The sequence below is a fragment of the Staurois parvus genome, unplaced genomic scaffold (genome assembly GCF_062004578.1).
Source record: "Staurois parvus isolate SC_StPar_1 unplaced genomic scaffold, SC_StPar_1.0 ptg000165l, whole genome shotgun sequence".
Classification (NCBI taxonomy): Eukaryota; Metazoa; Chordata; class Amphibia; order Anura; family Ranidae; genus Staurois; species Staurois parvus.
Window position 1 is genome coordinate 14,993,573 of NW_028317961.1, and position 16,085 is coordinate 15,009,657.

A 16,085-nucleotide genomic window follows, 5' to 3' on the forward strand; every position below is an offset into this window, starting at 1 on the left:
ACTTAATGTTAGGTTCCCGACCAGCAGGTAAATGTTTGTGCATTCTTTTGAATGCCTAAACAGCCAAGGTACAGTCCAAACCCAGGTTTGGTCCAAACCTTGACCTCCAGTTAAAATTGAAAAAAATTAAAACTGTAACTGCTGACCTTTGAAAAAACAGCCATTTGCCTGTCCCTGAATCCAGCAGTGTGCTCACCGCAGCTAGTTTCACCGGCTGCCATCTCTCCTTGGCGCCCAAGTGTGGGCATCCAGCTGTAACAGCTTGCAGCTTCACAGCTGGGTGCCTACTGCACATGTGCGAGTAAACACTGCTCCTTGTGAATGGTCCCGTAGTCTAATGGGACCTGTTACGTGTCTCTGAAGACTATAGGGGAGGGGTACAACTTCTGCTTCCAATTACCTAGGGACAAAAATGGGTACCCGCTCCCCCCTGGCTCCCCAAATGTGCCAATTCCTCACAGGGAGTGGGGGATCAGTACTTAAAGTGGAACTTGCTCTTTTGGGTGGAGTTCAGCTTTAAGGTCCTACCTTATTGAAAGTAATAGGCAGATCTCATCTTGTGTGCAATTTCTCGTGCATCTAATCACAGAAAAAAAAATTAACGCAAAACCAGTTATTGAAGGAAACCTGCAAAGAAAGAATTATGTAGACTGCCATAGCTGACCTCTTTGTAAAAAATGCTGGTTGCCTTGCTTTCACTGGATTTCGTACTGTAGAGTAATTTCCCCAGAACAAGCATGCAGCCAGTGCATTCATATCAGCACTCCTGATCATTATACTTTTTTTTTTTTGGTCAATGATTCAGAAAGTATTTACGACATTATCTGCATGATGGGTAACTAGCATTTTCAGAAGAGGAGGTCAGCAGTAGAAGCCCACATATTTCTTTCAGTCAGGTTTCCTTTAGAATGAATTCACACTAAAGTGGTACAATACTGCTCATACATTAGAATGTTCTACATTAAGATATTTTCTGCATTTTGAACATGCTTCCAACACACTACAATGCACAAAAAATACATATGATCCTTTTTTCAGCAACACAAACAGGAAAGACTAGATCTAAAAGAAAGAAGAAAGGGGAGCACTTCTAGGAGTAGCCATATACAGTTCTCAAATCAAGAGGGAAACATATGTAATCTCCTTACCTGATGTGCAGGATTCCCCTCTTGTTTCCCGCTTGATTTGAGAATATGACTACTCTTAGAAGTGCTTCCCTTTTCTCTTTTAGATCTATCTCACCTGTTTGTGAGCAATTCCCGGGTGTAGTAGTTGAAGACTAAAGCCTGCCATACGTGGGTCGAATTCTGAAAGAATTTTCTTTCGAAAATCTTTTCTAAGAATTTTAGTTTGAATTTCGCACCATTAGTGGGTCACAGAAACGGCCGATTTTCGTGTGACCATCGAATTTGAGTGATCGGGCATGTTGGAAATTTTTTGAAAAATGATCGAATTTTGAATTAATGCTGGGAGAATCGTACAGGAAATATAACCGAAAAAGAAATGAGCGTGAGCTGTGACCTGGAAAGAAAAGAAAATTCTTGGCCATGAAAATTCTTTTCTGTAGCAACATGAGGTGAAATTGAAGGCTTGGTTGGTCGAATTTCAAAATCAATGGTGGCACCATCAGATTAAAAAATGCACGAAAATTCCAAATTTCTAAAGAAAATTTGTTTGGAATTTGACCCATGTATGGCCTAAGAAGTTCTCCTTACTTTTAAGAAACTGTCTACTCAGTTCATCAGTTGGACACTATCAATTTTTTATGTACCCCAGATTGACTTTCTACAGCTCCCTTACACTGTACTTTTACTCTGTAAAGTGTCTTGTAGTGTAACTACAAAAATGTTTTAGGCAGCACAGCTCACTACAATGCACAGCATTGTGACATACTGGGTTCACATATATGTTGGCTGGGATGCGGTGTGATTTTGATAGCCAGCATGGCTTTTCAAAATCGCACTGTTGCTGGCTCGCTTGTATGTGACTGGGCTCTACAGCAAAGTATTTTGTTTCATCTGTCATGCAAATCTGTGTGGTTCACATCCCATCAGAATTCGCATATGTGTGAACTGAGGCTAAAGTACAGGTGCAGTAGTTGTTACTATATAGTATGTTGGAGTTTCATTCACAACAAATGGTACTGCAACACCACATTTGAACATGATTGAATATACAGTATATGGCTCTGGTGATAGTGATCCTTCAGCTGTCAGTTTGTCAAAATTGCCAGCTGTAGAATTGCTAAGAGGCTGCCTGTGTGTCCCTATGGAATCACTCCCTCCCTAGCTGAGCCAGCGAGCTGTCACTCTCATCACTAGTAAAGAAGATTCAGCAGCTTTTGCGCCAGCAGTTGAGTAACATCTCACTGCATATAGCTACAGAGGGAGTGATTTCATAGGGAGCCACTGGCGATGTGTTGCTACTGGCATATTCACCCATGTTTCATCAGCCATACTGCAAAACGATAGGCTGAATGAGCCCTTAATGCGTTTTTTACAACAAAGGATTGTTACTGACAAGCTTGCATCACAGATCTAGTGCAGGGGCAGACTGACCATTTGGGAACTCGGGCACTGCCCGGGGTCAATAGGGGGCCCCATGAGATGCCATTGGTACCCTTTTCATAGGCTTTTTTGAGTTTGAGCAAGGACACAGGGGCCCCATGATCCCCTATTGCCCGAGGGCCCCATAAGTTGTCAGTCCGCCCCTGATCTATTGATTAGTTTTCTTTGTTTAAAGAACTTTTAGTGCTATTTCTTGAAGTTCTCATTCCATGATTCATTTGTTTTATTGCAGATTTGTTCAAGACTGGTTCAGTGAAGAATGTCCTGTCACCAATTTGGACTTTACAACTGTGATTCCCAGGTTTCTCTCTTTGTACATTTTTTCCTTCCTGAATGCTCATGACTTATGTGTTGCTGGACAGGTCAGTTGGCACTGGAAGTTCCTCGCTGAGCAGGTACAATTTGTGTTATTTATGATATCATGTTTTTATACTTTTTGTTAACTTAATGGGCATATCTTGATTACTAGGCAGATTAGGCCATCTTAAACATGGAGAGGGGAATTCACAAAGATTAGTGATAAGTTTAATAAAAACAGTTTCTTTTATTTGGGAAAAGTGGAGTTCCAGATTCACAGACATTATACAGACACCTCTGTAAATCTGTCTAAACTGAGAGTGTGGCAGCACACAAATATTGCAGAGTTCCTCTTTAATCTTTAACATTTCTAAAAGCATCTCTTTACAGAACCAGGTCATCAGCTCACTTCCTCCCCCTCATTCCCTGTGGAACAATGTGTTCCAGTCTAGCAGCTAACACCCTAACTTTCAGTTGGTGATATTTTATCTAAATGTGAAACTGCAAAAGCTATATCCTGAACTGCTCAGAATGTATTTTAAAGGTACAAAAAGTAAAGGGGATACAGTATATATGCATTGTGACTTAATTGTTGATATATACACCATGTAAGATGCTTTTCAAGGCAGTTAGCTTGCAGACATGAGTCTGGCTAGGTCAACCAACTGGTAAATAAAAATCTTGTTTCCCTCAAGTTCGTGTTCGGAGTTTTCCTGAAATTCCCAAAGTTGCAATTACAACAGGACTAATGCAACAAGTCAAAAATTGAAATATCTACTAGTAAAGCATTCCTTTTACTGTACATAATTACAATGTAGTTGATCAAACAGATTATAACTTTGCTTTTCATTCCGTGACATAATACAGGACTGTCTGTGGATGCACAAGTGCACAAAGTTTGGCTGGTTTTTGCCATACACTCCAGCAGACAATGAGTATGGTGCATGGAAGAAGCACTATATCTCCTGTGTCTGTAGCCTGGACTATCTCACTCCGAGGGAAGCTGCAGAGACATATGGTACTTTGAATGAGCCTAAGGAAGAAAAAGAGGAGCTGAAGGAAAAACAACAGGAGAAGTGGCTGCGTAAAATGCTTCAGGAAAGACTGTCGCTGCAAAAAAGTAAGCAAACTCATGAACAAAAAATATGACAGTTAAATAAGCTGTATTTTGTAAAAGCAATTACAATAATTACTTTAGTTTTTATAAGTGTGTTGTAAAAAGTATTTATTTTATATTGAATAAATTAGTATAGATTAAAGCATACGTGTCCCATCAATGAGATGAAAGGAGAGGAGCAGCAGAGAGAAGATGCTATGATATACTGTAATACATAGTGATAAAGGACAATCCCAACAACCTGACTATCCATTGTTGGTATCATCTAAATCCTGGCATATCTATACATTTTCTGGTCATAATGTACCTGAAATTTATGTAAAAGTAAAAGCCTAGAAAATGTTAAATATTTTGACGGACACTTGCCATTTCTTTTAAGATTTCTATTTTTGGCTGTGACACCTTTGGAAATTTCCACTCACTTCCTGTCCATCTGATGCCTGTTTAAGAAACGAGGGAAGCAAGTTATCACTTGGACAGGAAAGACCACATTAAAAATATAAAGTATGATTACAGTTACAAACCTTTATGTACTGTACTACAGAAAAAAGTTTTTTTGTCTGCATATCCCTGTTGGAGAAAGTTTGTCACTTCCTGCAATGAATGAGGAGAAATCCCCCCAATAGAGAAACAAATGGTAGTACACATCTTACAAGGGCCTTAATCCTTGCCTGTTCCCCCCAAAACGAAATGCATCTTTTCCTGAAGTTGGGCGTTAAGGAAAGACTGCCAAATATCAAAGTGTTAAAATCTATACTTTCATCTTATTTAAGAATGCATAGGGGAATATACGGCTGTTACTGTATGTAAGTGTATATAGCATAGCATATAACAGGCTAGGATCAGAAATAAAACACAACATTTGTTTTAGTTATCAAAGCTGTTGTGTAACTTACCCACGCCTGCCTTACTCTACATTGTACATACTGCAATCCTTAAATCTTGCAATGTTTGTAGAATTGATAGTTTTGAGGCCTGGAGATAGGTAGTCCTACAACAGGGGTCCTCAAACTACGGCCCGCGGGCCACATGCGGCCCGCCGAGGCCATTTATCCGGCCCGCCGGCAGGGGCGGGACAGGAAGGGACACTAAGTACAGGGGCGGGCAGGGGGCTGCTGTACCTTACCTGGCTCCGGTCCCAGTCCCACGACGATCCAGTCCAGGAAGCGCTGCTCCTTCATTCACTCCGGCCACTCCCTCCTGCAGCTCGGTTCCGCCTCCTCACCGGTGATTGGACGTCAGAACTGTAGCTCTGGAAAGGCACACAGGTGGCCAATCACCTGCGAGGAGGCGAAGCCGAACGGCCCCGCGAACATCGAGTGAGAGGCCGGAGTGAAGGACAGCTGACAGGTAAGTGTGCCGTGCTGCTGCAACCAGGTATGCTGGCTGCAGTAGCACCTAGCCTGGAGCAGGGATCAGCAAGTTACGTGTCATTGGTGTCAGTGGGAGGAATAGTGCCCCATCATTGGTGTCACTAATACTAATGATGGGGCATTATTCCTCCCACTGACACCAATGATGGGGCACTATTCCTCCCCCCACTGACACCAACGATGGGGCACTATTGCTCCCCCCACTGACACCAACGATGGGGCACTATTGCTCCCCCCACTGACACCAACGATTGGGCACTATTGCTCCCCCCACTGACACCAACGATGGGGCACTATTGCTCCCCCCACTGTCACCAACGATGGGGCACTATTGCTCCCCCCACTGTCACCAACGATGGGGCACTATTCCTCCCCCCACTGACACCAACGATGGGACACTATCCCCCCCACTGACACCAACAATGGAACACTTCCTCCCACTGACACCAATGTTGGGACACTATCCCCCCCACTGACACTAATGATAAGGCACTATTCCCCTCCACTGACACAATGACGTACTATTCCTCCCACTGACACCAAAGATGGGGCACTATTCTTCCCACTGACACCAATGATGGGACACTATTCCTCCCACTGACACCAATGATGGGGCACTATTCCCCCCCACTGACACCAATGACGTACTATTCCTCCCACTGACACCAGTGATGGAGCACTATTCCCCCCCACTGACACCAATGACGTACTATTCCTCCCACTGACACCAAAGATGGGGCACTATTCTTCTCACTGACACCAATGATGGGGCACTATTCTTCCCTCTGACACCAATGATGGGACACTATTCCTCCCACTGACACCATAGATGGAACACTATCCCCTTCCCCCACTGACACCAATAATGGGGCACTATTCCTAACCCCACTGACACTAATGATGGGGCACTATTCCTCGAACTGACACCAATGATGGGGTACTGTTCCTCCCACTGACACCAATGATGGGGCACGATTCTTCCCACTGACACCAATGATGGGGCACGATTCCTCCCACTGACACTAATAATGGGGCACAATTCTTCCCACTGACACCAATGATGGGGCACTATTCCTCCCACTGACACTAATGATGGGGCACTATTCCTCCCACTGACACCAGTGATGGGGCACTATTCCTCCCACTGACACTAATGATGGGGCACGATTCTTCCCACTGACACCAATGATGGGGCACTATTCCTCCCACTGACACCAATGATGGGGCACTATTTCGCTCCATAAGACACACTTGGGGGGAAATGTCTGTCCATCTTATAGAGTGGCCGGCCCAGTATTCCCGCCGCCGTTGTATGTCCGCAGTCTCTGGTCATCTCCTGTACTGTGTCCGCATTTGTTCATAGTTTTTTTTTTTTTAAAACTATAGTCCGGCCCTCCAACGGTCTGAGGGACAGTGACCTGGCCCCGTTTAAAAAGTTTGAGGACCTCTGTCCTACAACAATCCCTTACGCTGATGCCATTGTTGGCCATAGCTAAAAGCTGAAATGATCCTGTGCAGCACTTTTCCTTTATGGTTTATAAAAACAGGAAGTTAAAGAGAAGAAACTATTGTAGGTGGGGTGAATTTGTAAACTAATTAGAAAAGGGTTAGCATGCGTGTGTCATATTTCTGCATAATATACACTGGCTGTGTGTACAATTATTAGGCAAGTGAATATTTTGACCAAACCATCATTTTTAAGCATATTGTCCAATTACAAGCTGTATAAACATGAATGCCTTTTGGATTTAAGCATATCATGCTATGTGTATTTGTGAAATGAGGGACGGTGTGGCCTAAGGAGATCAACACCCTATATCAAGGTGTGCATGATTATTAGGCATTCTTTTCCTCAGGCAAAATGGGTGAAAAACGATCTTTAACTGACTTTGAAAAGTCAAAAATTGTAAAAAGTCTTTCAGAGGGATGCAGCACTCTTGAAATTGCTAAGATATTGGGGTGTGATTACAGAACCATCAAACGTTTTGTTGCAAATAGTCAATAGGGTCACAAGAAATGTGTTGAGAAAAAAATACGCAAATTAACTGCCAAAGATTTGAGAAGATTCAAACGTGAAGCTACCAGGAACCCATTATCCTCCAGTGCTGTCATATTCCAGAATTGCAACCTACCTGGAGTGCCCAGAAGTACAAGGTGTTCAGAGCTCAGAGACATGGCCAAGGCCACGGCCAAGGTAAAGAAGGCTGAAACCCGACCACCACTGAACAAGACACATAAGTTGAAACGTCAAGACCGGGCCAAGAAATATCTGAAGACAGATTTTGTCAAATGTTTTATGGACTGATGAGATAAGAGTGACTCTTGACGGACCAGATGGATGGGCCTGTGGCTGGATCGGTAATGGGGACAGAGCTCCACTTCAACTCAGATGCCAGCAAGGTGGAGGTGGGGTACTGGTATTGGTTGGTATTAATAAAGATGAGCTAGTTGGACCAACTCCCAAACCTACTGCCAGTTTTTAGAAGACACTTTCTTCAAGCAGTGATACAGGAAAAAGTCTGCATCTTTTAAGGAGACCATGATATTTATGCAAGACAATGTTAAATTGCATGCATAGAAGTACACCACTGCGTGGCTAGCCAGTAAAGGCCTTTAAAGATGAAAGAATAATGACATGGCCCCCTTCCTCACCTGGCCTAAACCCTATTGAGAATTTGTGGGCCTTTCTTAAATGGAAGATTTAAGGTGAAGGAAAACCGTACACCTCTCTGAACAGTGTCTGGAAGGCTGTAGTTGCTGCTGCACAAAAAGTTGATAGTCAACAGATCAAGAAACTGACAAACTCCGTGAATGGAAGGTTTATGATTGTTATTGAAAAGAAGGGTGGCTGTATTGGTTTCTGTTTTTTTTGTTTTGTTTTTTTAAATGTCAAATTTTTATTTGTAAATTTTGAGCTGTTTGTTTATTATCACTTTAACCACTTGCCCTCCAGAGGATTTACCCCCCTCCCTGACCAGGCTATTTTTGCGTTACGGCACTGCATTACTTTAACTGACAATTGCGCGGTCATGCAACGCTGCACCCGAATGAAATTTACAACCTTTTTTTCCCACAAATTGAGCTTTCTTTCAGTGGGTTTTTTTTCACTAGTAATGGTGGTGACCAGCGACTTATAGTGGGACTGCGGCGGGCATTCTGACACTGGGGGGGAACTGACTTGGTGTCACTGACATCCCAGTGACACCAATACAGTGATCAGTGCTAATAAAAAGCACTGACCCTGTACTAATGGCACTGGGCAGGAAGGGGCTAACATCTGGGGTGATCAAAGGGTTAACTGTGTGCTGGATGTGTTTTACTATGGGGCTGTGTCTGTGTGCTTCACTGTAAGCACACTGCTTTGTAAAGCAGTGTGCTTGAGCTGACAGGGAGTGCGCCGGCGAGTAATCACTGTCCGGGACCCGGTGATTGGCAGCCGCGAATGGCGGTGCGGGTAGGGCATGCATGCCCCCTACCCAGAAATGCACAATCACATATATATATGTGATTTTGCGCACCCCCTGCCTCCCTGTAGCAGTATATCTGCTATAGGGTAGACGGGAAGCGGTTAACAGATGAAAATAAACAAGTGAGTTGGGAAAATTTAAATTTTTTATTTTGTTGCATAGTAATTCTGCACACTAATAATTATCCAAAAACTGTGCACACATAGATATTCTCCTAGGAAAGCCAAAACCTCACTTTTTTACTTTCTTAAATATTCCAGTTTGAGGTTTGTTAACATTTTGGATTGACACAGAGCACTGTAGTTGTTCAACAATGACACAAATCCTCAAAAATACAAATTAAAATAATTCTGCACAGTGTATGTGTCTGTATATGATCAAATGTACTGGCCTCTAGGTGCTTGCTCTACTTTTTTTTTTCCATAAAATGTTTCATTGAAAAAGATAAACATACAAGGCAAAAAACAAGCATGGTGACCAAATACAACATGAGGTATAACAAGTATAACAGAAACTACAGGTATAACTGTAGCTTAGTCCAAGAAAAGCACAGTCACTCATTCCACCGATGATTCATGTTTTTTGCAGTGGTTAGCCTAGCGGTGGAGTCAAGTGTAGTTTAAAAATCTAATGGGATTGGTTGCTTGCCCTACATTGTATATGGTACTAAACGTACTGGGAGATACATATATCTGGGTGATTATGGGGATAATGGTCATACAATATTTTTCTTTTCAAATCTTTTACTGGATTTTGAAAATGAGGTAACAGCAAAAAGCATGTCCCATGCAGGGGCTATAGAGTAAAAGAAATGTATCTTCGCATAACAAAGGTATGATCTATAAATGACCAAAATATTAACAGCAGACAATTCCCAGGGAAGATCTCTGAATAAGTGCCTCATGGCAGAAAAATAAAACAATTTACAAGTAAACCGACTTGCGAAGGGGGGAGCCAAGATGGAAAGGGGTGGAGAGAAGGAACAGGGGATATAGTCCCCACAGGCTTGGACAACATACCAGAGCTATGAGCTTTAGAAATATCTCTGGCTCAGTGACTCCATTCCCTCCCCCTTTTCTTTCTTCTCTTTTCTACTCTCTTTTCTAATTTTATCCTATCTTTTATCCTATTTTTTTGTTATACCTTATACTGAAGGCTTAGTATCTATCACTCCGAATGGAGAATCCTGGAGCTATTAAGTGCATTACCTCCCTTACTAGTTTTAATTTTTTTTTACATTTCTTCAGTTACTTCCTGGTTTCCAGGCACAGGCAAATGATGTCATACATCCCAGGAGTCTACAAAAGGGGAGGAGGGGTTTACTCAGCTAAGCATACTCTCCCCCTGCATGTCTGAGCTAAGGGCAGATGAATTCCAGGAAGTAAATATTACTTGAATCCATCTCCCCTTACTCAAGATGGCACTGGCCAGAAATGCTAGGAGTTGTTTTTCAAAGTGATTTCTCAGCAAAATAAAGCATGGAAATATGATTGGATGGGGGAGTTTGCTTTGTATAGTAAAAATGAATTAAATAGTGTTTTTTGTTTGTGCTGCTCAGCTGCAGCATGGTCCCGCTTTAAGAAGTTTATGTTGGGTATCCTTGAGTGCGCAAGACAATTTTTTATTAACCAGTAGTGTGTTCATGCCATTTTTGACTGCCTGAAACGGTACAGTGGGTTTCTTCCATGCTCTGGCTATTGATTGTTTTTCAGCTATAAATAGGTACATGGTAAGTTTCTGCTTGTGTGGAAAGAGTCCAGTAGTAGGATTATGTAGATCAAAAATATTTTAACAATTTAGCTAGAATATATCTTATGTGGATTTTACTAGAGCACATTGTTGACTTTACATTTTAAAGTGGTTGTAAAAGCTGAATTTTTTTACCTTAATGAATTCAAAAACCTTACCTCCCCCCAGCTCTCCAAATACTTACCTGAGCCCGATCTCAATCCAGAGCTGTGCCTGAGAGCAGTGGAGCTGCTCTCTCAATCCTCACTGGACAGAATGAGAGCAGTTGGGGCCAATGGGCTCCTGCTTCTGTCAATTAAATCCAGAGACAAGGGAGTGGGACCAAGCTGCACTGTGTGTTTCAATGGACACACAGAGAGCGGCTTTTTATGGTGGCACACGTAGAAGAGGAGCCCAGGGCATCAGTGAGTGATATTAGAAGAGAAGGAATGGTGCACAGAGCAGGTAAGTATATGTTATTTAAATATATTCCCTGCTCCCATTTGCCTCCAAGCTTCTCGAGTGCCTTGTTCACAACCGTATGAACTGCTACCTCGCCGACAACAACCTTCCTGATCCCCGACAGTCTGCCTTCCGCCCACAACATTCCCCAGAAACTGTCCTACTAAAACTCACTAATGACCTACTAACTGCTAAAACCAACGGCCATTACTCCATACTCATACTCCTTGACCTTTCCGCTGCCTTTGCCACAGTCGACCACCCGCTCCTCCTCAGTAAACTCCACTCCATCGGCCTCCGTGACTCTGCTCTCTCCTGGTTCTCCTCTTACCTTTCTCAGCGCACTTTCAGTGTCACATACAACTCCTCCTCCTCTGCTCCGCTTCCTCTATCTGTTGGGGTGCCCCAAGGTTCTGTTCTTGGGCCCCTCCTTTTCTCTCTCTATACCTCCTCCCTGGGCCAACTGATAACCTCCATGGCTTCCAATACCACCTCTATGCTGATGACACCCAGATCTATCTCTCCACTCCCCAGCTCACCCCCTCAATCTCCTCACGTATCACAAATCTACTAAGGGACATATCAGCATGGATGTCACATCACTCCCTTAAACTCAATCTTTTAAAAACTGAGCTTGTAATGTTTCCTCCTCCCCGATCCCCCACCCACGACTTTACTATTAAGATCAACAGCACAACCATTGGTCCTTCCCCTCATGCCAGGGTGCTAGACGTAATCTTAGACTCTGACCTTTCCTTAGGGCCCCACATCCACTCACTGGCTAAATCCTGCCGCCTCAACCTCCGCAACATTTCCAAAATCCGCCCATTTCTGACCAATGACACCACAAAACAACTCATCCACGCCTTGGTTATATCATGCCTCGATTACTGCAACTCCCTCCTCACTGGTACCCTTACACAGGTTATCCCCCCTTCAGTTTATTATGAATGCTGCTGCCAGACTCATACACCTTACCAACCGATCAGTGACTGCTGCCCCTCTCTGCTAATCCCTTCATTGGCTTCCACTAACCCAATGTATAAAATTCAAAATACTAACCACAGCTTACAAAGCCATCCACAACACTGCCCCTAGCTAAATCACTGACCTCATCTGCAGATACCTCCCAAATCGCCCACTCCGCTCCTCCCATGATATCTTCCTCTCTAGCTCCCTCATCACCTCCTCCCATGCTCGCCTCCAGGACTTCTCCAGAGCCTCTCCCATCCTCTGGAACTCCGTACCACAGCATGTCTGGTCAGCCCCCACCCTGATGTTTGAAAACTCACCTCTTCAAGGAAGCCTACCCCACCTCCACCTAAGAACTGTACTTAAATCACCTCCACCAGATCATCCCCCGCAACTATCACCTTTTGTATCACCTCCCCCGTCCTTTAGATTGTAAGCTTCACAAGCAGGGCCCTCACATTCCTTCTGTACTGAAATGTATTGTAATTGTACTGTCTCCCTTATATTGTAAAGTGCTGCGCAAACTGTTGGAGCTATATAAATCCTGTATAATAATAATTATATATATATATTTACTTTACAGCAACTGCAGACATTGGTAGTGATAATGAAAGTATTATACACAATCGTTTTGTTTTGTATGTGTTTGTAGGCACTGAATGTTTCCTTTTCTTACATGTGTACCATTTCTAAATGTCAACTGATTCAGAAAAAAGGTACAGGATCCTTGCCACTAGAGTAAAGCCAGAGAAAATGAGCATATAGATGCCAGTGATACATCTGTCAGCCTATCCAAATTTAGGAAAATATTTAACATCTGTTATATACAGTGCATAGCATTTCTGTATTTTTATATTTATTGTGGGGTGTCAATAAATGCTTACTTACCTTTTATTCTTATTTTGACTGTTTTGCCTCACAGAGACATAGTATCATTACAGGATTGCTAAAAACAAAATAATAATACAACTCTGCTTTTATTTAAAATGGCTTGGATATACAGTATGTTTAGTTTGGATAGACAGGGAGACAGATAAAGCATGAAGTGGACTAAGGATATACAGTTAATTGTAATATATATTCCTACCCACTTGGTTTTCACACACATACACTAGGACGTTTTGTGGCATTTTAATCCACTTTCAACTAGCTTTAAATTATGTCATTGCCTAATTGCCCCAAAGCTGGGCCATACACTAGAAGAATTTTGTTTAAAAACTTTCATATTGGTATGTTCATTTTGATTATCTAATGGTTAACAGAATCAAATCAATGATTGTTTTCTATCAAAGTGATGAGAACATTCAGAGAATGCAGGATGGTACACGCTTCTAACAATATATGTGGATATTGATTATAAAATTACGTTCATTGAAATTTTGTTAGTTTTCAACAATCAATTTTGGAAAGTACGGTACTTTCAAATGACCTTTGTCATGTCATCGACTGCATATGCAATTTTTGTATGAATGTTCAGTCATAAGTCTACTACTCTATGGTCAGCTTAACCCCTTCATGCCGACGTAACACAAATATGCGGCCTCACAGAACTGGGCTTTTTTCCGTGGGGTTGCATATTTGCCTACTTGTCTTTGTGCTGGGAGCACACTGCACAGCACGCTCCCACCACAAAGACTGGGGTGTCACTGAGAGCCCCGGGTCCCGTTCTAACGATTGGGACCCAGGAATCCCGTTTTTGGGTCACATGATCACTGTGATAGCCTTGGATTGGCTATCACAATGATAAGTCACTGTACAGCCCACCCCCTTTATTTTTTTTTTCTCTATGAATGGAGGAGAGGGATACATTGTACCTCTCTCTCTCCTTGCATAAAGGAAAAAAAAAAAACTGTTTGTTAAAAAAAAAGATAAATATTAAAATATATAATAATAAATAAAAAATACCTAGATCAAGGTTTGATCTAGTTTAGTTCCAGGGTTAGTGTTTGGGTCAAGGTCAGGGTCAAAGGTCAGGATTTGTAATTTTTTTTTTAAATTGGTATCCGTGTCAGTGTGTGTTAGGTTAAATAAACAAAAAACAAAATGCGCACTATTGTTTCTGGGCTGTACTGTGGGTACAAACAACAAATAGCATACACATATGTGGTATCGATACGATCATCAAGAGCTGGAAAATGTATTTTGGGTTGTTATTTGCTGATAGGTTATAGTTGTAACAAGAAAAACACAGCTAAATTAAAAAAAATTTTTTTTTTTTTTTACTATTTTGGGCCATTTTTCCTTTGATGATAAAAAAAAATCAGGATATCCATTACCATTTACCACCAAATAAAAGCCCAATTTGTCCTGAAAAAAACAAGGTATAATCTCATCTGGATGTACAAAGTAGTTGTGATGATATGTACGGTTTTACTAACACATGTCAAAGATTGCGCTTAGGCATTAAGATTTGTTTTACCCTTAAGTGTGAAGGGGTTAAAGTGATTATAAAGGCTTTTTTTTTTTTAAATAACTGTAATACTTACCTGCTCTGTGCAAAGGTATTGCACAGAGTGGCCACAAAACTCAACTTCCACGGTCTCCTGCCGACGCTCTCCGCTCTTCCTCTTCTCCAAGTGCCCCCCATAGCAAACCTTTTGATATGGGGGCACTCATGCGGGCGTGCTCCCAAGCTGAGTTGTGTGTGTCCATAGACAGAAGATATATCCCATTTGTTGCACAGTGATGCAGACCCGCTTGTATGAAGGTAAATAGTAGTCTTGGGAGCCTGGGTAACATGCTTTGCTCCGCCCCTCGGAGCCCAGTCATGACTGAGTTCCGAGGGGCGGAGCAAATCATGTTGGGGCATGGCCTGGCAGGAGCCTGGGCTAAGACTTCCATTTACCTACATACCAGCAGGTCTGCATCAATGTGATGTGAATCTGATATATCTTCTGTTAAACTGATGTTTGGAGCTGAGATGAGCTCCTTCCCTGTCCGACACTCACCGTGGTGGGCACAGGATTACCATCCCTTGTAGCTTGAGCAGCACACAATTTCCTTTACAGATTCACTGTGTCCGTAGTCATACACAGCATGGCTTGCCCCTGCTCCTTCCTCACAGAATTTGACTGACAGCAGCAGGAGCCAATGGCTCCCACTGCTCACAGTAAAGCCTGTGAATGCAGGAAGAGAGCAGAGTGGGGCTACCGACAGGGACAGTGCTGGATCGAGAGTGGTTTCAGGTAAGTGGGGGGGAGGGGGCACAGACAGTGGAAGGTTTTTTCCTTAATGCAGATAATGCTTACCTTCTGCCTTTAACCACTTTAAGGCAGCATGCCACCAACACTTGGGTTCTTCCATTAGGACATTTTTGCAAACAAAGCTGGCTGAAAGTGGTTGAAACTGCCCTATTTCCTTGTGTATAATCAGCATTAGCCTCTTGTAGTAGAAGCAGAAGCAACTAGTAAGTAAGACCATCCTACAGTAAAATGTAGAATGGTGTCACATCTCTAACAATGGCTGCCCCAAGAAATATGTGAAAATGAATACATTCTTTAAACTATTTATCCAATTTACTTTATATTTCTACATATTCTGCTGTAGCAGGAAGGTTTAGATTTGGGAGGCTGCAACATCTTGCCCTGTTCCTTCTCCCCCCACCGCCCCCTATCCAATTATGTATTTAATAAAAGAAAGAACAATGTTCTCTTGATTGTCAGTGGCCCTTTTTTGCACTGTTTTATCTTACAGTCATTCATAATAGGTGTAGGGAGCTGGTGCCTCCATCATGAAGAAAGGCACATTTCCATCAAAGTAACAGGAGATGTTAATGTAGAACTAAAAGCAATCTTTTTAACAATTTAACTACAGTAAGGAGTAAGGGAGGGTTATAACTTCTGACAATTTTTTTTGTGCCTCTGCCCTTTGGGGAGATTTCCCTTCACTTGTCTCATATCCAAACCAGAAAGTCAAAAGAAGTGAGGGAATCCCAGAATCCCCATTGGAAGATTTTCCCTTTCCCTATTCCTTTTCTAGTGACAAAACATTTTGGATTTTCTTTTGCTTTCGGTGATAACAGTAAATGGGACGACTAGAGAGCCTGAGCCAGCTGCTCTCTCCCTCTCCACAGCCTGGTGCTCCAGTGAGCACTGGGGGGGGG

General features: G+C 42.5%; 1 protein-coding gene across 1 annotated transcript in view; it reads left to right on the forward strand.

The window, feature by feature from the left end:
• The window catches only part of ECT2L (epithelial cell transforming 2 like), a 78,078-nt gene that overhangs the window by 4,633 nt on the left and 57,360 nt on the right, over window positions 1-16,085 (forward strand). The window contains exons 3-4 of the mRNA XM_089676311.1: window positions 2,800-2,962; window positions 3,732-3,984. Of these exons, the coding sequence (XP_089532437.1) occupies window positions 2,800-2,962; window positions 3,732-3,984 (416 nt within the window). The remainder of the gene's footprint in view (window positions 1-2,799; window positions 2,963-3,731; window positions 3,985-16,085) is intronic.